This window comes from Andrena cerasifolii, chromosome 1 (assembly GCF_050908995.1).
Source record: "Andrena cerasifolii isolate SP2316 chromosome 1, iyAndCera1_principal, whole genome shotgun sequence".
NCBI classification, from domain to species: Eukaryota; Metazoa; Arthropoda; class Insecta; order Hymenoptera; family Andrenidae; genus Andrena; species Andrena cerasifolii.
In genome coordinates this window covers 19082783-19110758 of record NC_135118.1, presented here as the reverse complement: position 1 = coordinate 19110758, position 27976 = coordinate 19082783, and the positions used below count along the sequence as shown (strand labels likewise).

The 27976-nt window shown below is 37.5% G+C and overlaps 1 protein-coding gene across 4 annotated transcripts; it reads left to right on the top strand.

Moving 5' to 3' along the window:
* Nucleotides 1-77: 77 nt before the first annotated feature.
* LOC143368830 (uncharacterized) lies at nt 78-27527 on the top strand. Of its 4 annotated transcripts, none has more exons than XM_076811953.1 (19): nt 78-384; nt 5758-6058; nt 6692-6961; nt 7571-7718; nt 9069-9283; nt 10415-10570; nt 12193-12345; nt 13156-13293; nt 14934-15204; nt 15841-16028; nt 16400-16701; nt 17132-17712; nt 19750-19844; nt 21619-21959; nt 22293-22732; nt 23638-23962; nt 24077-24329; nt 25459-25588; nt 26949-27527. In XM_076811953.1, exons 1-19 carry the CDS (start codon nt 298-300, stop codon nt 27352-27354), a joined length of 4800 nt encoding a protein of 1599 aa, XP_076668068.1. In that variant the 5' UTR covers nt 78-297; the 3' UTR covers nt 27355-27527. The 4 variants fall into 4 exon arrangements, with proteins under 4 accessions (XP_076668068.1, XP_076668059.1, XP_076668078.1 ...); XM_076811944.1 differs by having other exon boundaries at nt 79-379; nt 5753-6058; XM_076811963.1 differs by lacking the exon at nt 12193-12345 and having other exon boundaries at nt 80-379; nt 5753-6058.
* Nucleotides 27528-27976: the final 449 nt, after the last annotated feature.

Sequence of the window (27976 nt, the reverse complement as noted above, 5' to 3'; positions counted from 1 at the left end):
GCACGTTTAGGAGCGACGAGGGAGCGAATTCTATGCTGGAAGAGGAGAAACGAGATGCGCATAGAAAGGTGCAGAGAAGAAAACCGAGGTGCCGGCTAACTAAACGTTTCAATGCACGCTGAGCGCTCGGCCGGAGCGCAAGCGACAGAATAGAGACGCGAAGCGATTTGCGTTACCGATCCACGAGGTCGGCGAAACTACAGAAACCATCTCACACGGGAATAAGTATCGCGAGGGCCGAGTGTGACATTCGCGAGGAACATTCGACAGATTGACCACGGCGATCGAGGAAGGAAGATGATTCGACCTACCGATCCACGCGCCCTTTTCCTGCTGCTTCTGGCTGTTCAGTTGGAGCAGTTCGTCCCTTGGAGGCAAGGTACTGTCTCTCAATATTATTCGCTAATCGACAGTTGGATAGTAATTCGGCGAACTCGTTGCTCAAATTTTAAACGTTCCTCGCACGTGCGGTAGGTGAACCGTTTTCTCCGAACTAGCAATTGAGGATAGCGCACACTTGTTAGATGCGAAGTTGCGCTGAGTCTTCGAGACGAGGAATTTGAAAATAATTAACGGTTTAGTATTTAGTAACGAATGCTGAAATAATAATTGTTCCTGAGATATTAAAGACAGTCGAGTTGTGCTCGAGAAGTAACGCGAATGTAATTGTAATTAATTCTTAGAACCCTGTAGTTACGCGTTAGCGAACGTTTCGAGGAAAATCTAGGGGTAGTAGGGTCCGGTCAGTCAGATATTAAAATTCTTATTTTTTAACAAAAGACACAAGTAATTTCCTCGGAATAATTGTCCGGGGAGATTGGGCTTTTATGCGCAACTTCTGCCCTGAAAAAGAATGTTTGTTTAACTTTGAAGTGAAAATATTTTGAGCTGTAAAGTTTCTGTGATATAGATACGAATTACTCGGCTGTTTATATAGGGTGGGGCATCCGAAGGTGTGCAATTAAACATCCCCGTTGTTTTTAAACTTATGAGAAGATCACGGGAAATTTTCTTTTCCAAGGACATCCTTTGCAACTTCTCACGGTCATCCAGTAATTATCTTTATATGAAACCGTATATGCATTTCCCTAATAGTTAGTGAACACTTAAAAGCTTACTGAAAAGCATCAAGAAACATTTCATATAAAGAAAACACAGCGTACACAGTAATTATATCGCTCCATTAGATGTCAGCAGATTTCAGATATTCATGTTCTCGCGACGTACATAGGCGTGTACTTATATGTAAATAGCATATAAATATGCATGTGTGGTTGCAGTTTTTCTTACTTTGTTTATAACACGCAGTGCCAGTGAAAAGTATCCGTAAGCCGCGACCACGTAATTTCAACCAACAATAAGTGGTTGAAAAATAAATAAATTTTCAGGAATATGTATTTCACTAGATTGACGACTCATTGCAAAATATCAAAGAAATATCGTATTGGGACATAGAAATTAGTGAGAGAAAATATTCATACGTTTACGCTAGTATGAAAAATTGAGCATACATTAAACAATAAGATTCTTCATTTATAATAAAAAGATACTCACCTGAAAAAATCAGAACTATAATGAAATATATTTGGGTATATTTAGATGTATATGACTGATTTGTTATTGTTAAATATTTTTCTCTGCCGCTGTAAGTATTAAGAAGAAACGTAGTTCTACTTAAAAGAAACATTGATGACCATGGAAGTTAGAAAGTGGTAGCTTTGAGAAAAATGATCTTCTCATTGTGATATTTCACTTTACCGAAAAAGATTTTCTCCCTTATTTGTGGTATTATAATAATTATTGAAAATCTCCCGATACCGGCATGAAAAATAGAAAAGTGGTAAACAGCAGCTAATGTTATAACGTGTTACTAAATGATACATCAAAATACAATCTTTGTTTTTTTTTCATTATTCTGATGACATACTTAGAGTGACTTTTATTGCGATTAGCTTCAATAGCAATTCAAAGTTTGTCATTGATGTTGATGAGAGCGCAGCGATTTTCTTGGACTTGTGCAGGTACCGTAAATTATGTATATCATTCAGGCTTGCAACGGGGTATAGTAAGGCCAAAGAAAAAATGGAATCGATTAGTGGAAGGAGTTCCATGATCGAGAGCTCTCCCTGTATGCCTTACATTTGCTATCTTGAACACTTCGAATGGAGTATTAAAATCACTTTATAAGAAATAATTCATAACGTAACGTATTTAGTACTAGGGCTATTTGTCGAATTTTTCGGTATTCGAATATTCGAATCCTTCAGTTGCTCAATTATTTGGCGAATATAATTCGAATATCCAAGTATTCGAATACTATTCGAATATTTAGGTATTCGAATACTATTCGAATATTTAGGTATTCGAATACTATTCGAATATTTAGGTATTCGAATAGTATGGTGTGAATTATAAATCAAGTTCTTTAGGTTCATTTGTCAGGGTGAAATCTTGTAAGCTAATTTTGACCCACTTCACACCTATACTGATGTATTCGAATAGTATTCGAATAGTATTCGAATAGTATTCGAATTATAACATTCGAATAGTATTCGAATTATAACATTCGAATGTTATTCGAATAATAACATTCGAATATTATTAGAATAATACCATTCGAATGGTATTCGAATAATAACATTCGAATAGTATTCGAATAATAACATTCGAATACTCAAATATTCAAAGTTTATTCGTAGCATTCGACAATGTAATTATACTAGAAATAAGAAAAACCTTGGTTTTTTTTATTTCAGGGAAGAATTTGGGCCACAAAAATCACCTATTTTTTTGGGCTCTAGACCGGAAGGTCCCTTTAACAATCATAATTGCAAATTTGTAGATAATGGAAGGGGTAGCAAAATGACATTTGGATAGAAGGATTTCGGTAGCACAATTAAACAAGTAGTCAACGATAGTCCTTCAGAGTCATCTGCGAAATGTGTTCCTCGTTATTGTATTCTTGTCACGAGTGACAAAGAACATATTCGGCGACTTACACCCTGAATCAGTACGTAAATACGTGTACCTACCGTAAGATCATTAGATCAGATTCACGAAACTGTGTCTATTATAAATAAATTTTGTTTTATTTTTGTTATAAGACAAAGCAGAAATACACTGCTAATAGATAAATAAATTGCTAGCTGAAAATAAATTCGAAGTTACAAACTCGACCACACTTTAGTTCCACTGAATATGTTGGAAAGGGGTGCGCAGGTTTCTAACAAAACAACGATGCGTACGTGCTCGTTTCATTCTTATCACTGAACAAATCATGCGTTTCATTTTAACTACTCGACGTCAGTACTCCCTATTGATTTATAGTAACTTCTATTTAAACACTGTTGCACAATCACTTCCACAAACACACAAGCGCTAATTTCATGGAAAAGTAATTCGACCTTCAACTTAACCAGTCGAAAATTCAATTGCCGTATCATTTGTTTAATGGAAGTACAATGGTAATACAAGTACTACCTCATTTTGGCTATTTTCTAATTCTGTAGAGAAGGAAACGTATTTAAGAAAACTGCGTATTAAATATTATATTTTATGGAATGTTTTATAGTCAAATAAGTTTTATGAAAAACCAAGTGGATACATAGGTAATTGTATACTCAAAATGTTAGACACTTCACTCCTTTCGTGCCTTATATAAAATGAAACACAAATTACAAATAATTATTGGGCTATCCTTTACAAACGATACTTCGAATGCTGAGACTTATATTCTAACTGGCCAGTAAAAGCAGCGGAGTGTAGAAAGATTTAATTGATGCGATTTATACGATTGAAATCGTTTAACGATACAATGGAATCAAATCGTTCTGTGTCGTATAATATGTATAATTCTAAGAACTTCTAAGTGATTAGATACTTCGCGGCATGAATGAAACACAAACGAAGATAGCTTGAATAGTGCGTCAACAGCTTTCACAGTCCTTTGTATTTAATTACTCATAACGATATTTGAAAGAATAACACACAGTATACTAGGACAATAAAGGCCATATGTTAGTCTAATTATAAGTATATGTAGTATCGTAGCCATAGAAATTGTTACAAGCATGCTTGTTTGAAACTGTTCTTCTTATCGCTGCATTCTCAGGAAGGATTTCACAGTGGACGTAAATTCTGCCGGGAGTTTATAAAAATGTTATGCAAATAAGAGATAACTCTATGTCACAGGTTTACTACTGGTACCCCAAGCGAAGGACGTCACTAATTTGTTATAATTTTCCTCCATTCCTTTCCCTTCTCTACGTATTGAAAAATAACAAAAGCTACGAAAGAGAAATAAGCTGTAGGAAGGACACTGTGTGCTCCATATGACCATGGCTTTACTTTTACAAGCTTCTACTGGGGTTAAAGTAGACAAGAAAGTTCGCGTACAAATTAAACAAATTTCGCTGGACCTAAAATAAACAAGTTTCTCATCCTATCTTTTCTAACGAAATATTAAGATTTAACCCATTAAATCGAGGATACCATACGGGATGTAAAAGAAACGGATCTATGGCTATACCTATAAGGGCTTATGGCAATCATCGAGAGGAGAAATAAACGGTTAAGCCGGCAATCCATCGGGAAGCTAAGCTATGCTATGCTGTGCTATGCTGTGCTATGCTGTGCTATGCTGTGCTATGCTGTGCTATGCTGTGCTATGCTGTGCTATGCTGTGCTGTGCTGTGCTGTGCCTTGCTATGCTATGCTATGCTAAGCTATGCTATGCTATGCTATGCTATGCTATGCTATGCTATGCTATGCTATGCTATGCTATGCTATGCTATGCTATGCTATGATATGCTATGCTATGCTATGCTATGCTATGCTATGCTATGCGATGCGATGCTATGCTATGCTATGCTATGCTATGCTATGCTATGCTATGCTATGCTATGCTATGCTATGCTATGCTATGCTATGCTATTTTAAAAAAATTAGCTTCAATACATTCTTATGGAACCGTTTCCAACCAAAAGCTACGTTAAGGGGGTATACACGTTTGAACCCTCGGAAAATGTGTACATTTGGTGGATTTTTTTACAAGTCAACGGATTGATGAAGATTGTCCGTTTTTTACTATCTCTACATGGTATTATGAATACTATATATATATATATATATATATATATATATTTATTTATTTATTTTTTTATATTTTGTCTTTTTAGTATATATATTTTATATATATATATATACACTAAAAAGACAAAAAATAAAAAAATTAATAAAAATATATATATATATATAATGCAGCAAAAAGTAAAAAATAATTTACGACTTTTTAGTATATATATATAACTAAAAAGACAAAAAATAAAAAATAAATAAATATATATACCATGCTTAGGAGGTATGCGTGTACGTACATAACATAATAATAATTAGGTGACAATAGTCTTTATTATTAACCAGAATTGGCCATTGATGCAGTGTAGGATGGGACCACCGGTTCATCGCCCTCTTTCGAAAAAAAAAAAGATCATCGAAATCGGTCATTTGCTGAGGAGTTATGCGGGGACAAACATAAAAAGAAAGAAAAGAATACACGGGTCGAATCTATAACCTCCTCCTTTTTGAAGTCGGTTAAAAACTAAAACCTCTCGCAACTAAACTCATTATTATCAAACACTGCGAAATGAAGATTCGACTGTACGAGAGGAAATATTTTATCCGAGACTAATGATGTCGAAACACTCCTATATGTTGGAAAAAAATTCTATTGCCGCTTATGTTCGTTCTACAGGAAAGGTATTGGTCGAGGCCAGGATGGAAGCACAGTTTGAGAAATGTTGCGGCCTCGGTACTTCGTGGGCCATGGAAGGGCTCGGTTGCGAAAAGTTCTCGGGCCCAGTGACTGGAGTGCCGACAGTAGAGCAAGGGCTTTGCTTGGAGGCTGTGGACATTTGTTGCGTGAGGGCGTATCACGAGCGACAGTGCGAGAAAGGAAAATCGGATGCACGCGCTGGTTTAGCATGCGTTACGGGCACGAAAGCCAGACGCACGGGGCCCGGCGATTACCACCGCGACTGCTGCGAAGGCTGTAAATTAGGTAACCGTAAATTAAGTATCGCTGCTTAGCACTGATAGCGGCATAATTCAAAAACTGTAGATTTTATAGCAGAAGCAGTTCAAAATTTGCATTTGACTAATAGTTGAATACTGATTACGTAAATTACTGAAATTGACTCTAATTTTGCATCTTGCCAGATTAAGGGTCACAGATAGCATCCGCACCAAAAAGTTCAACAGAATATCAAATCAACCCTATATTTTACATTCTCTTTTGCGTTGCGTCGTTGTTCTTGAAAACGTAACTTTAAATTTTCAAGTGGTCACCCCTGTTGAAATAAAATAATGCATTACAATTTATTTGCAAGAAAACCTCATAAATTACAACGTTATTGAGGGCAATGAGTACATAAAACAAAAAATGAATAAGACATTTTTTAGAGATGTACCGACTAGGGTTTTGGCCGACTAGCCGATTAATCGGCCCCCAAGAAATCGTCTAGTTGCCGATTACAAAAGTGGCCGGATAGTCGGTACATCTCTAATATTTTCCAATGTTTAATTTTAATAGATTTTGTGGCGAATGCTTTCGTAAATAATTACGTCTACAAAAAGATTTCTGACCGTCCAGTTGTTGAAAAGATATCTACATTTTGCTTCAACACGATTCTAGGTATATTAACTGGATCCATGGGTCAAGGATGCGCTTTCAAGAAATTTACCTTTGGAATTCCATGGGACCCTGCGTTTTTGGAGTGCTGTCACGAAGCGTCACCGAGTACCACAACAACGTTTACCTCAGACTTTACAAACGCGACTTCGCCTAGTGAGAGCACCGAAATTTCATCATCGTCCTCTTTTTCTTCTTTGACGCCTTCTACCTCGGATCAGACGACGTCTGAGTTGGATTCGACATCTAATTCGCCATCAATTCCTACGCCTCGTAAGTTATGAAACACTTATTTTATATTGCAGTTATAAAATTGTGGCAAAGACGAGTCAGTCAAGTCGGTATTGCATTTTTTAATTGGTCACGCAATACCCAGTGTAAAGGACGTCTTGTCTTCGTCAGGTCTGGATTAGGTCCAATGCAGTTCTTTAAAAGACGTCAGTAAGACGTTTATAGATATTGCAAGAAAATTTAATCGTGGCGGGTATCAGACCTAAGCCTTCTAAGCTTATGAAGCAACTGGTATTCGTAACTGCCCAAGACACTTCCTTGTAAACAATTTCAATTTTTTACATACCTGTTGATCTTAGTCGTTTAAGGAAAATGCGTATTGGCGCGAAATATTTTATAGAACGTCATCGTTCGACATCTAGACTCATCCCTCAAATTAGGGAAATGTTGATAAAAAATATGAGGTCGTTAATTAGAAAAAAAACTTATCTTCGGGTAATAGAGAGGGGTTTTTCGTAAAATAAGTATGAATTTTTTTATTGTTGTCAATTAGCAGTCAATTACCTTTTAACTTAAATTATTTTGCTATGTTATGAAATTACGATCAATAATATTGACGCGACTGAGTTTACAGAAGATATTAAATTTCAGCGTTAGATGACATCTGCCAACTCATGAAAGGGTTATTATGCTCTGACATTTGTGTTCCCACACCAGGATCTTATTATTGCAAGTGTCGCGAGGGCTTTGTCCTACAGCAAGATGGAAAAACTTGCACACAAGACCTGCCAAGTGATAGGTATGTTTGCCTAGTTTTAAACTGTCGTTTTATTTTCTACAAACTGGAGCCTATGATTATTTTTTAATTCGCTCTCTTACACCAACTCTCACTCCACACTCTTTCCTATCTATCGTTACAATAATATCGAGCACACCCTTGTTCACACCTCATTCGTTCTCCCCACATTCTCTCCAAAAGTTGAATTTAACCCTAGAATACTAAGGGTCTAGCTGGGTAAGCATAGGGAAAATGGTCCCAGCACCAATTTTAGTATTTATGTGTACCAAATAATGCTCTTTACCTAAAAAACCACTGAGAGAAATTTCAGATCTCTACCCCCTTTCGCTAGGATGATATGGGGTAACAACCCTAAACTTTACCATTTTTTTTCTCAGCAACTACTTAAGATGTTTCAATGTTTCGTAAATGCACCTAGTAGGTACTTTTTAGCTCTACCACATATATTTTTTTCGAAATTGCTGATCAATTTTCAAGGGTGGATATAAAGGAATTAATTTTGGGGGGATTTTTTTTGCAAACGTTCTCTCCAAAAATTCTCTCCAAAAGTTGAATTTAATCCTAAAATACTAAACGTAATGTTTATGTTCATGTCAAACACCTCTGTATAAGAATGACTGCTCTACCCCCACTTTTTTGCTCGACCAGAAATGCTACTACCGGTGTTTTATTTTCATTTTCTTGTCTATTTTTTACTGGATAAAATTTGTCAAACATGATTTCGAATTGTACATTAAGATTAAGAATATGAAAAAAGAAAACAACTGTAGCAAAAATAAAATTGTTGAAAATACTGATAAAAAATAAAATTCACTAAATAACAAATTTAAAGCTGTATACGTAAATTTTACTAATCGCTAGTAAAACGTGCATATCGAAAGAGATTAGTAGATGTTCTAAGGTTAGAAGGGGTTTCACCTTCGGTGGCCGGAGAAACATTTGTATGTTCAGGAATTTATAAAGAATTAACTACTGAGTGGATTGTTCTGAAATTCCACATATAGGTTCATTGACTTTTGAACAGTACACAATATTTTTGTAACTACACAGCAATTATAAAAATATTTCACGATCTGACTGATTTTGGCATCCACTTTTTTTGTTTAAATTGAAGGCTCATTTGCAAATTCTTTCTTTTCCATGCAGGTACAATCATTCCCTTCGCGATTGCACCACACACAATAATACGCCCTGTATATGAATTCTTCTTTATATTATTATTATTACTTACCAATTAGCAATATTAAATATCGAATACTAGATTACTGATTTCTTAAGTACAATATAATAATTCTTCTGAAATATTAACTTTCTTGTACATAGTATATTTCTGCGCACTATGTTGTTTAGATGCAAACAGACTAACCCATGCGAGCAACGTTGCACGGACAGCGGAGATGCAATAACGTGCAGTTGCAACCCTGGCTACGCCCTGGCGGATGATAAACGTTCTTGCATTCCAAAGTCCTCGGAAAAGAAAACCACTGTGCCAAAGGAGGAAAGTGACTTGTCGGCCCTTTGTCCAGTTGGTTATCGCTATAACGCCACCAATCAGGTTTGCGACGGTGAGTACGAAATGTAAATTGGATGTATGAAATAACAACCACAGATTCACTTCGAACATTTGTAAGAAAGAAAAATCTTTTTTACTGTAGATGAAATATTTTTGTCAATTGTCTGGAAATGTACCACACTGTATGTACATACTGCATGTTAATCAGAGTATAAATCGTGCATTTTGCCGGACTTCACGGAATTGAATTTCGTATAAGGTGAATGTCCCAGTTTCTGCTCACGTCCCCATTTCTGCTGATTTCGTATTTCTTCTTATTATTATAAGCGTCAAGTTTGTACTGTAGTTACAACAAAATAATTCTAAATTATTTGAACATTTACGCGAGTGAAAAGCGGAATTGGGCGGAAAATAGTTTTTGCAGTAAAAGTTCTTATTTAATAACAAAAACAGGTACCGCATTGTGCTTTGGATGTAGATTTTTTTACTATTTTTAATTTTTTTAAATTAAAAAACAGGTGATTAGGTTTAGGGTCAAGTGAATCACCGTCGTGTCCGCATTTCTACTCGTCAAAATTTTAGCAACCTCACAATTCAATATATGCTGTAACCCCTATTTCTACTCGAAGGCATTTTATTTTTTGTCTATCATTATTTTATGCTTTATTGTTGTGTTATAAAACATCTCCATAAAAGATGTAACTTATTTTAACCTGAAAAGGCAACATATTATGTGAGCAGAGATACGGACATTTAAAGCTTTATATTTAATTACAAATTACTAATAGTTAAACACCCTGAAATAACTTTCTTAAATAGCTTTTGAATCGGTTGATTTATTATTAAAGAATGAATCAATTACTATGCAAATTTTCATCGCAAACAAATTTTTTACACCCTCTTTATGACGAGTTACCTCTTAAATCAGCAGAAATTGGGACATTCGCCTTAAGTCGCTCACTTATTTAAACTGCTTATATTTATTTCCTCTTTATGGCCAAGGACTTTCAATGTCGCTAAAAGTTTCAGTTTCTCTCGTACCATTGAAATCTGTCTTTGAGCTTATTTTGTATTTGCTTAAACGAAGAAAGCGTTGTCGTTGAGCGTTAAATCCTCGTGATGTTGCGTTGCGCATTCGCTTGTGTCCATGGTTACTTTTGGCATTGTGTACCCCACTGCTTAGACGTGAACGAGTGCACAGAAAAAGGATTGTGCCCTGGTCGCTGTGAAAATACTATAGGATCTTATTTATGCACATCGAAAGATCTTCTGAAAAATCTACCTTACGAAGATTGCCCACCTGGGTACGAATGGGAGCCTACCACGAACCTTTGTACAGGTATGTGTTAAAAATTTGGGGATCCGCGGGTAATCGAATGTGTCGGGTACATAGATATACCGGGTGTCCCAGAGTTGACGGACTTTGAACTGCGCGGCCCGGAAGTGGCACCGTTAATATTCAACTGTTAATATCTCGGGAGCGAAGCCTCGGATCGGTGACGGGCTTTTCGATGTCTTCTTGCATCAGGATTTTGCATGCTCCGGATTGTCCCTCGATTCTGGGACACCCTGTACATATGAACGGAGCGTAAACCGCCACTTTAGGCGAGGGAAACATAGGATTGGAGGGGAAAAGGCAGAGATTCAGCATGGGCACTTCGGTTAGCTTCGGATGCAATCGGCTCTTGTCGGCTCGTTATTAAGGGGTCATACCTATGCACGCGGAAAAGAGGCGAAAGTTTGTGATTTTTTTTAAATAGCGGGAACGTATATTTTTTACAGAACTCTATGCACTTAAATAAGCAACATTTAAAGAACATTTGGTAATTTTTTCGTAGAAAAATATTTACGTTTTTAGTAAAGTAACAACCGACATGCGAGAAGCCTTTTTCATAATTAGGTTTTGCGGCGAGCACTGCCATTCGGAAGCAGATTATCTGAAATCAAAAAACAAAAAGGATGTCGTTAGTATATTAATGTATCCTCTGATTAACGAAGGGAATTTCCGAAATATTAATTTAAAACAAAATAGCGGTTATTTAAAGTTGAAATCCTGATTTTTTCGCGTGATTTTTGCACGACCTCTTCGCATAAATTCTTTTAATTATGGAGTTGCTTGATTCATTACACGATCTACGCAATTTAGTTTAACTTGTTCGACGAAATAATACCTGCAGTAATTTTTTCAATGTATAGTATACACGCACGAACGACACTTGTCCATGCTAGTTTTCGTAGAAACACAAAGAGGAGATTGTTTTATTATTATTTTTTTAATATTTAGTCTGAGTAGGGGAGACCGGGGCTAGTTAATACAGACGAATTATCTCGACACCGTATATATGTAGCTCCATTTTAACAATCGTTTTTTTAACTGGTTTCGTTTATATAGAGAAAAAGTAAATAGTTTTGATACATACAAATTGATCTTCCAAATAACATTTTTTCATTCATTTTGTATGTATTTTCTCAACTTTTCATTTGCAATATATTAAAGAGGAAGGACTAAAGCATATTTTGGCATATTTGTTATTAAGTAATTAATTCAAATAAAAAATGAAAAAAATTGAAAACAGAATAGCGTATCAACTAGCCCCGATCTCCCCTATTTCAAATTTTCAGGTACGAATTTAACGGAGCATTTTCAATAAAGAAATTAATAAATTTGGACGAATCAATAAACCTTGCCTCAAAATTAATGTTCAAAATGCAAGCTAGCTATTATATAATCTCATTTTTTATATACGTAGCAATAGTTATTTCGATGGAAAATCGACCTTCTTGCAACTTAGTAGTGTTAGATTTTCAGTTGATAATTAAATCGCAACACCTTGAAGTCTATATGTACATAATTTATAATTCTTTACTTCGAGATTAACACGCGCATTGAAGTTAGTAGTAGCGGGGTGTGCTAGCGTGCCGATGTTTTACAAATATAGTTAAGTTTGAATAATTTTTCAGATATTGATGAATGTCTAATATTACCTGAACCATGCCCTGGTATCAAAAGCTTTTGTGTTAATACACAAGGTAGCTTCAGTTGCCTCGAAATGAAAGGAATAAAATCTTGCCCTGCTGGATTTAAATTCGATAAATTCTCACAACAATGTAAAGGTATCTATTACGTAATTTCTAGCGTAGAGACGAATAAAAATGCATAACGATATGAAATTTCTACAAGGCTATGTGAAGGCGTAATAAAAAAATTCTCGTTTCATAATATACAGGGTAGGGCATTAATTGGGAACGTTTAAATATCTTCGTCTCTTTTGAATATGCGCAAACACTTCTCAGAAGAAAGTTACACGGCCCAAAGAGCCAAGTACACATTAGTTTAATCAAAACGTTTTCTTGTAATTCTGAAGAAAATTCAGAAATAAGTTTTGTAGGTAAAATTTTTTTTTTATGAACCTCTCCTTGTACGTGGTTGTATCAACTGCTGCTTCCGTACAATAGCATAGATTCACGCACCGACTTGGTACAAGAAGACTGTGAAATTTTGGACGGCTTACTATCACTCTCTGTCTCTCTCTCTCTCTCTCTCTCTCTCTCTCTCTCTCTTTCTCTTTTTCTCTCTCCCCCCCCTCTCTCTCTCTCTCTGTGTTGAAGCGCAGGATACGTCGCACAGTACACTTATGTTAGAGTTATAAATGGTATAAAAGGGTAGATTTAAGCAGTAAAACGCAAAACATAAGAATTAACGATAAATGGTTAAAATAAAGATTTAAGTTGTTTCTCGATAAGAGCAACTATATGATGTATAAAATCTCGAAATTTCCATTTAAAAGTTAAATACCTAAGTAGTTACACGTGCCAATATGTAGTTATAAATCCGAATAAAATAAGATTTTAATAATGTCACTTTACATGCTTGCGCGGAGAAATTGTAAAACTGTTTTGTTTTTCCTTTTTATCCGTCATTAGACGTGGACGAATGTGCAGAAGGTATTCATAGCTGCGTCGAAGGCACGGAAGTCTGTCGAAACATTGAAGGTGCATATGAATGCGACGTAAAATGTGAAAAAGGATTTATTTATAATATCAATTTGGGTACCTGCGTTGGTAAATAATTCTGATTTTTTTTTAAATATTTCGTTAATATAATGATTACTTAATTAAATTGAATCTATTCTATCAATACTAATGAATGCATGTTCTTTTGCGAATCTCTAACTTCTTTCCTATATATAGATACATTTGTTCATGCATGAATATATATATTCATACCTGAAAACAATCTTTCATATCCTAACTAATTAATCAAACTACTGGGAATATTTTCACCTGCGTATTCCCACACACGACTGCGCTTCGTGTAGCATGAGTCGTACTCGTACTTGCATGTGAGTAATACTTATTATATTCTTCGTACATTTTAGAAACCATCAACTCTAGTTTAAAACAAATCTGCTAAGCTATGACTTTAATTCAAAGCCTTCAAATATTACACGTAAAATATACTAATACCTTTAGACATTTCATTGAAATCTATTTCCTGGTATGCTTACTTCTCTTCTTCTTTGTCATTAAATAAGTAATAAACATTAAGTAATAAACATTTTTTTAAAAAGTTATAACAAACATACAATGTGAAAGAAATAATGACAAACATGTTTTTACACCTAGTACTTTTACATGAAAAATATGTAAAAAATATAGAATAAGGGCTTAGTATGGGTAGGTCGTCTAAAACTGTACTTCAGTGTACGCGTACCTAACCGAAATTCGAAGTCAACTTTCTCGAAAACTAACAATAAGCGAGTTACGACAAACTTTTATTCTGTACGTTTAGCACGCATTTTCGCGGTTTGAACCAGCGCGGTCGGCTCTACTGTGTGTTTGGGTTTGTATCCCCGCGTGCCTCCTGCGTGTGCGCGCGAACGGCCACTGTCCCGCGCTCAGCTGTTTCGGCTTTAAACTGCGCACTCCGGAACTTGAACCGCTGATATTCAACTGTTAATATCTCGAGAACGAAGCCTCGGATCACAAAACTGTAAAAGACTTTTCGATGTCTTTTTGCATCAGGGAATTGCCTGTTCCGGGAAATCCCGAAATTTTGGGACACCCTGTATGTTGTTACAATCTTCATACTAAGCTCTTGAAGCTCATGTTCGATTCTTCCCGAAGATGATAAATGGTTTGAAAATCAGATGGAATTCATTCAAAACGGTGGAACGTTTAGCACCTAAACCATGGTCTGAAATAAAAAAAACAGTGCCAGATTATTAAAGGCCATGAAACCCACTAATACCATTAAAAATGTCAAAAAATGACATTTTTTCAGACACTTGAAGTTTGAAATCACATTTTCTCTATATTTTTCGCCCTTTCAACGCCTTTAAAAATTACAAATTTTCAAAAATTTTTAAATGCCAATGGTTTTTCCACTACGCAGAAGTATATTCTTCAAAATAAAAAAGTTTCAGTCGAATCGGAATACAGGCCACCCTAGTGAAACACCCTGTACGTATCGGAGTGTCTAAAAGTCTAAATGGACACTGTATCCAGCAGACTAGAGATAAAATGTAAAAAATAGACACAGCATTTTCCTCGTATTCTATATTTTTGTTATAACTTTTTAATAAAGCATTTATGAGCCTACATTTATATAACATTTTCGTTCTATTTTTAGGCGTAGAATATTTTGGAGAAAGTTCTGCGGAAATCTCTCAAAAACTTTGTATAATAATCTGTATTTTTAGACGTGGATGAATGCATCGAGTCAAGTCGTCCTTGTGTGGAGCCGAATACTACCTGTAAAAACACAATAGGTAGTTACGAATGTGTGGATTCTGCGAATTACTCTTTGCCTCAGGCTTCACTTGATCAAAGAACAGAATCGTCGCTTTGTCTTGCGGGGTACAAGCCGTCGATTGATCCTGAGGAAGGCTGTGTCGATGTTGATGAATGTAAGGAGCACTTGGCCTCTTGCGAAGAAGATGAACGATGTGTCAATGAAATCGGTAGTTATAGGTAGGTTTCTGAAATTCCATTCACCTGCAATAAGGGATCTTGGAAATATTTTCTCATTATAAATATACAGAGGACTCAGTTATTGGCAACACAAATAGAGAAAAGGTGATTCATCACGAAGAAATAAATCGAAAATGTAGAATAACATTTTTTGACATTGGTGTTCGTTTACAGGAAACTAAGAAATAAATTGGTAGAACGCAATAGTGAATGTAAAATTCTGGCTTCATTTTCCATGAAATCGGTTTTGACGACGGAGTGCACACATATTCCACGGATTTACAAAATCGTTTTTCTCGAAAACGAAGTTGCGCTCGATAAAAAAAATTATTCTAAAATTTCAACTGGCTTTTGAATCAGGATACAGTTTATTTATGCACCTATTCTGCCAATTCTTAGTCGATTGCACGCTTGTTTAAAAAAGTCACTGAATCATTTTTTCGAAAACGAAGTTCCAAGTGAAAAAATGTTATTGTATATTTTTGACATGTTCTTTCTTGAAGCATTACACCCTGCATGTATAAGTATATTAAAGCATCGAGGAACATCTATTAACATTTTCGTTTGCCACAAATTCCTTCGGTAGCAGGTAATTATAGTGAGTTAATAATAACTATTTCTTATATATTTAATTAGATGTGAACTATTGAAGGAAGAAGGTGTGGATATGTATGAAAAGGACGAAGAGGGTCGCAATTTCTCGTACAGCAGAGGGTACAAACCACAAAGTGCAATTTCTCCAAATTCTGTTTTCCCAGTTGCTAATCAAACGGTGATTTGCGAGACGGGATTCATCTTTGATCAGCGCAGTCTAGCCTGTATTGGTAAAAGAGAGAGAGAGTATTAAAAATTAACATTCTAAAAAAATGTATTTAAAATCGTTATCCAAAAGATTTGCATGTCACTAAAAAAAAGACGGTAATTATATATAGAAAAGGATTCACCTCACCGATTTTGATGGAATATGTTATCAAGGTAACATGTACAGGGAAAAGTTATTCAGAACGATGACCTTGATAATATATTTCAAGGTCATCAAAATCGGCGACGTGTGCCCTGTTCTTTATAATTACCAGAAATGCAGTTTGCAATTATTCTAAGAGGCATTAAAAATGCATTTTTCTTAAAACTGTTTTTACCGTTATTTTATACACAAATAATTTCGTAACTTTTATAAAAATTTCTTTTTTCATAGATGTCAACGAGTGCATCGATGGTTCCTCGAACTGTGGAATCGCTGAACGTTGCGTGAACGTTGAGGGTGGCTACAGATGTTCTCCAGTGTGTCCACCTGGTTTCCAACTGCATAACCGTACTGATTACTTCAGTAATGTTGATGAATCATGTCAAGATATAAACGAATGCGCACTTGGATTGCATTCCTGCAATTTATTAACTCATTACTGTATTAACACGAATGGTTCCTATTTCTGCGAAGCGTTCGCAACGACGACAACAATTCAACCATTCAATGAGGCAAGGAACAATAAAATACAGGTACCAATGAACGAACGAAAACATTTACTCGCCTTAGAATAGCATCAGTTACCACTAGATTTAATTAATTCACTTCCATGGCATGCATTAGAATTGTCTTTGAACACATTGTTTCTGCTTATTTAGATCTCGATCGAATTCTCGTTTGACAATTTTCAAAAAATTTAACTGTGAATACTCTTTGATTTTCTGGATACAAATCTTATAACGAATCAAATTATTCCTCGGTCATTCTATTAATCTGAGTGAACTTAATCGACCACTTCTAAATAACCCGAAATAACTAATCAGTCACTAATTAATTTACGACACTTTTGCGAGTGACTAAGCCCAACGGTCCATTCTTGGCAGAATGTATATCTCAATGCCTTTGTATTAAAAATAAATAATTCGAGCAGTGGAAAAGATTGGACGGAAATTAATTTTTCAGAGGGTCAATCGTTTTCCAATCTCAGAGCCTTGTAAGCGTGGATACACGAAGGACTTAAGAACTAGAGAGTGCGTGGATGTTGACGAGTGTGTGGCGGGACCAGGGTGCCGGGACCACGAGCAATGTCACAATGTCCCCGGTGGCTACGAGTGTTCGCCACTCTGTACCACTGGATGGTATTTTAGTCTGACGATGAAAGGCTGCCAAGACGTGGACGAGTGTCTTCTGGGCAGACACGATTGTCCTCAGAGCACTCACAGATGCGTGAACACGAATGGTTCTTTCTTCTGCGAGCTGATACTCCCCTGTAGCAACGGCTTCAAGCGTTCCTTAAATGGCAGCTGCGTCGATATTGACGAATGCTCGGAGAATCTTCACAGTTGTCGGCTGCAATTGCATCAATATTGCGTGAATAAAAACGGCAGCTTCGAATGCTTGACCAGGCTGCCTTCTTGTCAATCTGGGTACGAGTACTCTCTGGCTACTAGAGGCTGCGAGGATATCGACGAATGCAGTACTGGCCAATATAAGTGTGACTCTAGGTTCTCTGAGAAATGCATCAATCTACTTGGCACGTACAGGTATATTTAAAGAATTCAACCCCTTGAAGCAGAAAATTAATGTTTGCTTTCTTCCATGGGTAAACAGTGGCGGATTCAGAGGGGTGGGGGGAGCTTGCATGGGGCCCCTCCCTCAAGGGAAAAATACTTATTTTCATTTGCAAAATACTTATTTTAACTTAGCAATGTGAGAGAAAATATGATAAATTGATATAAAAAAGTAACACTTTTTTATTTAGCAGGAAAATATTATCGGGAAAGGTTCCTGGTTTATTTCTCAGACCTACGCCCCCCCCCCCTCCTCAAGAAAATTTTGGATTCGCCCCTGTGGGTATAGTAGCAGAATTCTGTTCCTATACCAATCGCGTTGTACAGGGTGCAACCGTGGTGGGTGGCCGAACTTTAGTACCGTAGTCTACTATTCCTAAGGTTGAAAAAAAGTCACAGAAACATAGGTCCGGAAACTCTTCCTCCCCGAGATATTGACACTTTTCGTTTGGGTATATTGTAAGGACGCTTAAATCGTACTTAACGGGGTGCATGGGTATTAGACAGCTAAAATCAACGGTCGTTGCTGGGCTAGATTGTAGAGCCAGTAATAACTTAAACTACTCGCTCGTTTAAATACTTTCTTAGGGATAGAAGGCGTATTATCAAGTAAGAATGTTTACAAAATATTAAAAATTAATTAATATACAAGTCGTCAAAGTGAAGGCTTGCGTAATGCGCGCCTCCGCGTGGTGAACACGATTCCGATCGAGCGACTCGTCTAAAAGCAAAATCGATCTATATGAGTATCCTTTAACTCAAAATCTACAATGCGGAACTCAGTTGAAAATTTTTTAATTAAAATTCAAGGAGCTATACCGCAAATATCAACTTTGATGGATTTTGCTGCAGTAATTCTGTGATAAATGTTGTTAAATTTATGCGATCTTAGTGAGTGAGTTCCACATTGTGGAAAATAGTGTTTTGTAGGTTCAGTTAAAATTCCAATAAAAAATATCGGTCCGTTCTCGAGTTACGATGTTCGCCGTCTTGAGAAACAGAGTTTTGAGAAAAACGGCTTTAAGGAGACTAGGCAGTCGAAAAATCGATTTTTTATTGCATTTTCCGAAAGTACTATCTTTTCTCAATAAAATGCCGCTTGGTTTATAGTAAAATTTGCAAAATTGTAGATTTGGCGGCTAAAAACGTCAAGCGGCAACCTATAGCGTCGCCTTTGCCCAGAAACTTTAAATGCGTTTTTCTCGAATATTTTTTTCTTTTCATTTTTTGCTGATTGCGAGCGAATTGAGGTTCAAATCGACTTGGAAAAAATTACAGGGTATGTAGAACATGTGTCATTTCGGCGCAAACCTCTGATATGGTCTGTGAAAATTCGAGATTTTCATAAAAAAAATTAAGAAGTCACTGGATTTTGGTAGCACAGAAACAATGATGGTCCGTTAGTTTGTAGGCTGTAACTGTCGCAGTTTTTTGAATTTTTCAATGAAATCTCTTTTAAAATACTTCTAAGACTTGTGGCTATCATAAACAATCGAACAGAAATTTCGATTTTTTGCCCCCGCAATTAAAGCAATTGCTGGAAATGATTTCCTTCTGAACGAATATACACCCTTCGCATCGACGTTTCAAATACTATCGATGACGTTCAAAAGTGACTGATTTACTACGGCATACGCTCACTACGATGTCAGGATAGCTTGCTCTACTACACTATTTACTTCTAACTAAACAGCAATGATAACAGTGCTTATAATTCTATTTGTGCTAGGCATTCGTGTTAAATTTCAATATAAACAAAAAGTAGTTATACCTCGGCAAGGAAGAGTTTCCGGACCTATGTTTATATGACCTTTTTTTATTGTCAGGGAGAGCAGAATAATACAGCAACAAAGTTTAGTCACGTTGCAGCCTGCATAATATGATTACGGAACTCCTGTAAGAGTTTCGCGTAGATATTTAAAGAGGGTCTTGAAGTTTTATTTAACAATTATGTAAGACATTGTCAAAGAAGATGAAGTCAATAGCTTTCCACGAGTTTAATTTATTTAGGTGTGAAAGGCCTACGCCAGTCAGACAACGCCAGCGTCAGAGACCCGCCTGCCCTTCAGGATATAGATACCACCCCCGATTAAGAAGATGCGCAGGTAAACTTTGAGAGATTCCAGCTTTTGCCGTACCAAAAAGTCGTAGATGACTATCTACTATTATTATTACGATCATTAAATTTCTGTCCAATTTTAATAGCATGTCGTTTGCTTCTATATTTTCAACTTGGAGAACGGTAAAGTAAGAAAATTAATTTTTTAAATCAACCTTCATAATCTAATTCTTATTACTTGCATAAAACCTTTCAGGGGGATGTGATTGAAAGTGTTTTTCTACTTGCTTGCAAAGTGTAATACGTCTGGAAATACGATGTTACACTTTTTTTATGGCTACGCATGTGTCAGCTTTAATGTCAGCTGTTTATATGCATGTGATCTAGGTTTCGTTAGTCTGTACGCGCCATATTGTCCTAGTTTGTCTTGCACTGTCATAACGTTGCTCGTAATGTGTTTTGCTCTTGTGTATTTCGTATGTGCAAATTTTAAATATGGTACATAAAGTCATAATTCCACTAAGAATTAATCTTAATTCCAAATATAATTGAAATAGAAGGTGAAATTGAGTAATAATGATTTTTGGGAAGTGTTTGGTAGATAGTTCGTTATCTTTTGTACTATTAACTCAGTTATACTTGAGATTGTTACATAGCGTGCTAGGTGTATGTAAATACTTTATATCAGATTATTTATCAGCTTGCTGTAGTCTAGAATCTCTATTTGTTTTATAAAGATGTGATACTGCTAGGAAATACCTAACAAGCGAAGATCCTGAACCCGAAAATTCAAAAAATTCTGAAACTTTGTGGATACGTAGTGAATTTTCTCCTGAGTACAACGCATTTTTTTTTTGTTGCCAATAATCACAATGCGGGGGTGAAATTAACCCCTAAAGATTCGGCTATTTTTCGATTTTATTTTCTAACTCGCAATCTGTAAGAGGTAGAAAAGAAATTTCAAGACAAAAGTTACTTCTTTTAATTAGATCTATCATTTGGTAAAAAAATTACTTTTCACTTCACGAATTATAACACAAAATTGGAAAATAACCGGATTTTCAGGGGCCAATTTCACCTCCCTAGAGTGAATTTGGGCAATAAACAAAAATTGCCTTGTAATCAGGAGAAAATCCCCTACATACAGTAACCATCCGTTATGAGTCCGTTTCTTCTGCCCGTTGAGAGTCCGGCGACTATCCCCACCATTTTTTGGAAGCCTGCGGACGAGAGTGAGAGAACCGGACAACGAGCGAGAGGAAAGGGAAGGGTCGGCACAGTCACTGGCCGCGCGGAACCATGTCCGCAACCCGCTATGAGTCCGCCACCAGTCCCGTTCGACGGACTCATAACGGGCGATTACTGTATTGAGAAAGTTCCAAAATTTTTTGAATTTCCGGGTTCGGGATCTTCCCTTGTAAGTAACAATTATTACTCTCGCCTATCTGATACAGGATTCATTTGGGCCCATCCCATACTTATGTCACTTAGGTACCTATTACCTAGCAGTATCACATCTTTATAAAAGAAAAATTAGAGATTCCAGACTACAGCAAGATGATAATCTCATATAAAAACTTATTCTACGATGCGCATGGCTGAAATTAGATTTTCGGTTGAAATGTACCCAGTGTCCACCCTATGGTCAGTTGGTAAGCCAGCCACTGTCGAAGGGTTAACACTGAAATAATGGTTGTCAGTGTATTTGAAAGTTTATTTGCAATAACTGTTGTAACTGAAATTATCGTTGACCGTAGAGTAAAGACTTTGACCGTTGTGGAAGACTATGTTTATTATAACAGACTTATTGCATCCAACAGATATAGACGAATGCGCAGAGGGTTTGGACGCCTGCGAAGGTGAGATTTGTTATAATCAGCCGGGTGGTTACAGTTGCTCGAAGCCTCCAGCGCCAATCACTAGGAAACCGGCCACGACGCCGTCGCCAGCGTCTGCAAATCAGAAGTGCGCGGACGGTACCAGGTTTGTCAGGAATCGCGGCTGCGTCGACGTCGACGAATGCCGCGAGGTAGAAGGCGCGTGCAGCAGCAACGAGGAGTGCGTTAATACACCAGGAAGTTATACCTGTAACTGTAAGGGTGGCTTCAGGCGGGAAAATTTGACGCAGGCTTGCGTGGACATCAACGAGTGTCAAATGCAGGTAAAGGATTCACGCCACACTGTGTCAATTGAATTTACATGTTTCTACAGGGTACTCGTATTCGCGTTGTCGCTTGAAATGCTTCCGACATTTCTTATGATATAAAATAGTGCCCACGAGAAGGTGCTAGCTTCGAAGATACAAACAATATGATTGCTGCGAAATTCTTTTCAATGAATTTGTGAATTTGGGCAGCAAAAAGAAATTGCGTAATACATACTTATATATCCTCTACATATCCCCAAAGATTAAAGTTTAAGTTCTCGGTGTTTTAAACTAAAATTCGTCATTTAGAATGCATATAGTAGAACAGTCGAAATTGTTTTGTTGCAGGAAGATGATTGTTTACCGACGCAGAGGTGCGACAATACTATAGGAAGCTACACATGCACGCGATTCCTACCATGTGGCACAGGGTACACTCTGAACGCCGCCACCGAAATCTGCGAAGACGACGATGAGTGCCTCCTCGGTACTCACGACTGTGGCGGGGGATACCATTGCAGGAATACGCTTGGGTCCTACCGATGCGACCGTAACCCACGCGGGCCTGTTGCACAGCCCCGAATTGGAGCGCCAACCACTACGGCATTGACAACGACAACCGCATCACCCGCCACTCCGTCGTTAACGCCTCAAGAACCACGCAACTGCCCACGTGGATTTGAGCTTGGTCCTGGAAACAAGTGCATAGACGTAGACGAGTGTCAGCGAAATCCAAATCCCTGTGGCAGGACGATGCAGCGCTGTGTCAACACAATTGGTTCTTACAAGTGTGTAATATAAACTCTCACACAAGCTTGATACCTGGTTGACTAATTGGCTTCTTTTCGTACCTTCGCGAAATGTAGTGTAAAGGTGCGATCCCACGGCGCGTGGCTCGGTGAGTTACGCGATGAACTCGCCTAGAATGATTAGCTCGGGCTAGCGGCGTTATCGAGTTCGCTGAATCCATTCGAGGAGTCTACTATAGTCTGGTTTCCGAGAGTTGAGACCTGAGGCCTGGGATGCCAGATCGGGGACGGGTTCCCTCGAGAATTTCCCCCACCTCGCGCACACTACGCCGGAGCAGCGTGTCCGTGAGCTCGGCGCTTCGGAGTCCAACTCACGGACACGCTGCTCCGGCGTAGTGTGCGCGAGGTGGGGGAAATTCTCGAGGGAACCCGTCCGCGATCTGGCATCACAGCCTGAGGCGGGTCCCTCGGACGGAGCGTGGTTTAAGGAGGAACCAATGGTGGCAACGCCGCACGCAATCCCTAGCGTACCATTGGTTCCTCCTTAAACCACGCTCCGTCCGAGGGACCCGCCTCAGGTCTCGACCCTCGAAAATCAGACTATAGGCTCGCCGAGTCATACGCCACGCGCCGTGGGATCGCACCTTTAGACACTCTTACGGGACAACTGTTGGTGGATATCACTGCTTGGCATTAACGGAAGCGAAATTACCTGAAAAAATCGTTATCATCACAGAATATTCCCTTTTTACCTTGCCACTTTCAAATTGTAAACACTCTAGTTTCAGGAATAATTACAGTGGTACTGCTTACTGGACCGCCCTGTATCCAGCAACCTAGTGAAATATGTTGCACATAAACTTCAAAATTGTCTAACGAATTTAAATAGCTATAGCAATGCCAGTTACATGTTCTGGAGTAATTTTTAAATACATTAATTTCAGGTGTGTATCGAGACTGATATGCGGCAATGGATACAGTTTGGATACAGTATCAGGCCAGTATTGTGTGGACGTAGACGAGTGCGCGGATGGCAGCCACGAGTGTTCTCCGGATCAAACCTGCGAGAACAGGGTGGGTGGTTACGTTTGCGTTTGTCCACCTGGTCACGTCAATGGACCGAATAAGGACTGCGTTGACATTGACGAGTGCAGCCTTTACGGCAATCTATGTGGGTCGACTAGTCAATGCGAGAATACCGCTGGCTCTTATCGATGCATCTGCGAAAGTGGCTTTGAAAACGCCGAGGGTTTCGGCGGCGCATGTCAAGTATGTAGCGAATCCTGTTGCTTCGGACTAAATAATCGAAATATCCATCGCACGAAGAAACCGCAAGGCAGTGATTAATTATTTTTACACCGCTGTATGTGCTTGAAATTGCAGGACATCAATGAATGTCAACGGACACCTGGTTTGTGCCAGCATACGTGTTTGAACATTTGGGGAAGTTACAGGTGCAGTTGTAACGCTGGGTTCAGGCTCAATCCTGACAATCGTTCGTGCACAGACATCGACGAATGCACGGAGTTTAAAAATAATAATCTCTGCATAGGGATTTGTGAGAACACACCAGGAAGCTACGGTTGCAAATGTCCGGATGGTTACAAGCTTAGCCCTGACGGTCGCACATGCGAAGGTACGCATACCCTTGCCAAGACTCCCCCCGCTGCCGAGTCGCTACTAATTCGACTACACATACTCGTCAATCCACGATTTCTTTATTGTTGCTTTTGTTTGATTTTTAATAAGATTTATAATTTGTCGTATAATTGCGTTGAATTTTTTGGTAAGACATTATGTAACGTTCTTTAATCGTTCTTCATCCCTATGGCGTTACTGTATAGAACGTAATTTTATAAGAAATATGTGGTTCCCCTGCTGGAACAGCCAGTTAGAACCGCGTTGAATTTTGAACTGGATCTATCTGGTTGAATGCGGTACTACCTGGATTTTCAAGCAGTGATTTGTGCCAGTTCAAAAACGAATCCGGTTCAATGCGGATATCCAGATCGATGGATGAAACAGGATTTGCATGTGTGAAATTTATCAATTTCTATCAGGAATTGCCATTTGTGTAAACCCGTAAAGTTTCGTATCTGAAATTGCGGATCAAAAATCTTACGGACTAAATCTGGAAATGCCACAAGCTCTTTCGAGTCCGTCGCGATCCGGATTAGCAGAGCAAATAATTCACGGGATGCATACCGTCAAGATTTTTACATGCATATCCGGTTTGAAACCGATAGAAAATATTTCATCGGGTTCAGTCTGGAATTTACGGGAAGAAAACCGCATCAATCCGGATTTAAAATTTTTTAATGCGGTTCTAACTGGCAGCTACAGCAGGGTCATTAACATATAGCCATTTGTACCTGTAAGGACTGATTTTTAACTTCAAACATAATGAATTTATTTGTGTAAAACTTGCTTGGGTATATTCAACTTAACTGCTAGTAAGACTTCGTCAATTATTATGTATTTTCTATAGAAAAAAATGTATTTTTTACAAAGAGCTACGTAACAGTTGCAAGGAGCAATGTATGGACACGATATACTCGCAGTTTCAGCCGTTTGTTAACGCGCGTTCTACCTCCGGTTTCTTGCAATTACGTAGTATAATCTGTACTTGACCTAGTCTTCCCAGAGATCTGGGCCATTACTCAAATCCCAAATTACACCTACATCGCTATTGGATTTCTCGGCATTACGATACACGAACTTCGTCGTTTCTTTGACCACGATTAATCTTGTATTGTTTCTTCAAGATATTGACGAATGTAAGGCGGGTCTCGTCTGCAGAGGAACCGACGAGATTTGTCACAACACCAGGGGTAGTTTTCGTTGCAACAGAATAAATTGTCCATCAGGATATCATCGTGATCACGAAAGGAAAAAGTAAGCGTCGTACTTTCCATTAATTTAGTTCCGAGCGGAATGCGCTTTTTATCAATCTGGTTGTTTCATTTCACAAGTACAGAGTGTCCCACTTAAACTAGGCCACTCTAGTTTTCTTTTCCAGTTGCGACGATATGAAAAATGTTTCACTGTATTTTGAAGAATTTCAACGAGCAAAAACGCTGCGAGGATATTTTTTTCGAACAATTTTCAAAGACACTCATGTTTATCAGTAAATTAAGTTTTCATTTCATCAGCAGCAATTATTATTTACGGTGGAAGTCGATACATTAAGCCTGAGACTTCTCTTAGTAGATCGACCATACAATAAAGCATTGGGAGCTGGATTTTAAAATTTCGAGTTCGCGGACATGTTAAGATCACGCTTTATACTCATTCAAATGTATATCCACGCCAATTACAATATACAGAGGAATAAAGAAATATATGAAAAAAGGAAATTTATGTTTAACAATTTTGCTAAAAATGCTTTATAAACTAAGAAATAATTATTTTCTTGTACTACAATTTCGATGGATTTTCTCACTTTAAATAAAATCGTGACGCGGGATGTTTCATAACAGAATATGAATCAATTTAATAAAGCACCACGATTTTATTTAAAGTGAGAAAATACCATCGAAATTGTAGTACACGAAAATAATCATTTTTCAGTTTTCAGTGCATTTTTAGTAAAATCGTTTAACACAAATTCTTTTTAATATATTTTTTATTTTCTAGTTTTTAGTGTTTGTGGATTTATATATTTTTTTATATTTTTTCTAGTTTTTAGTGTTTGTGAATTTTTATTTTTTATATTTCTCTAGATTCTAGTGTTTGTGGTTTTTTTTTATACATAACTTTTATATATTTTATTTTTGACCTTTTTGTTTAAAAAAATTGCACTTTCATCCAACCTACGCACGCATGCAAAGTTTCAAAACAATTGAATTAGCGAAAGTGGGTGAAAATTGAGTTGCCAGATTTGAACCATGCACCAAAGAAACAAACAAAGTTACAGAAGATCGAAGCTAAGATCATTTAAAAATGTGTATTTCCACCTGAAGGAACATGGATGACCTTAAAAATTGTAGAGAAAAATGGCATTGAATAAAATTTTCCTTGGCATGTATTCGCTCTTTGAACCCATTTAAACCATGTACAAATGAAAAAATGTTTGTCTCATAGAGAAGATGATTTTAGGTGCCTGATTTAGGTGGAACAGCCTGTATAAAAAAGATAAAAAAATCGAGTAACCTCAAACTATTCGTCGCAGAATGTGCATACATGTTGTACTCGTTCATTACTTTTCCATCAACTTGCTTCGACCGAATATTAAAGTAAAGTATTTATATTTCAGCCGATGTGTGCGAACATGGCCTTGTCGTATCAGTGACACAGCCTGCATTAGGTCACCGTCCCATTATTCCTACAACTTCATTACCCTTGTGAGTCTGCTGCCGATTTCGTCCAACCGTCCGGAGGAGCTGTTCAAGATGAAAGGATACCATCTACCAGGCTCGGCCATACAGTTCAGCATGGCGTTCTTGGAGGCCCGTGCTCCGCCAGGTGTGCAACGTGCCACAGAGTCGTGTTTCGCTCTGAGAAGGCCAGAACCGACACAAGCCGTTTTGGTGATGACGCGAAGCATACCAGGTCCTCAGGAAATCGAGCTCGACCTTAGCATGGAGGTCTATCACAACGCTATCTTTGCAGGAAGTGCAGTGGCGAAAATCCTTATCTTCGTTTCTCAATATGAATTCTAAGGGAATCACTTTCAGGGAAGCAGTGCGTCATGTAAGAGTATAATTCTTTCTATTGGTATATGAAACTTCATATGCAGTATGGATCGTCGAGAAAATTGACCATTCCAATTATCAGATTCGATCAACTTTTAAGTGTCAAATAATTGTTTTAAATATTATATTATTCACAAACACGTCTACCTTTTTCTTTCCTTTATCCTTCTATCAGTGTCTGTTGTAAATTAACTTGGGATTCTATTAATTAATCTCCTAATTATACCGATTGTTAAAATTATTCAAAAATTTGTTGATTGATAACGTAATAATAATAAATAGAATAACTTTTAATTTTCATTTCTAATCCTTCCCTTCGGTATTCTCATTTATTTCTCACCTTTATAATGGAAAGATAAAAATAATTTCCTGATTTCCTATTTTTGCCCCTTACTACCCTCCGGGTGGAGATACGAAGTTGAAAATTGCCACAAATGTTTCTGCTTTAATAAGCTTTCGAATGATTCATCGTGAGTCGAATTCGGTTCAAGGGCACATTTGACCATCTTAACTGGCTACACCCTTTCAGCTTCAAAGGAATCGCCTTAAAGTTGCAAATAAGAGGCGCAGGCCTTTCAAGAGGCGTTCG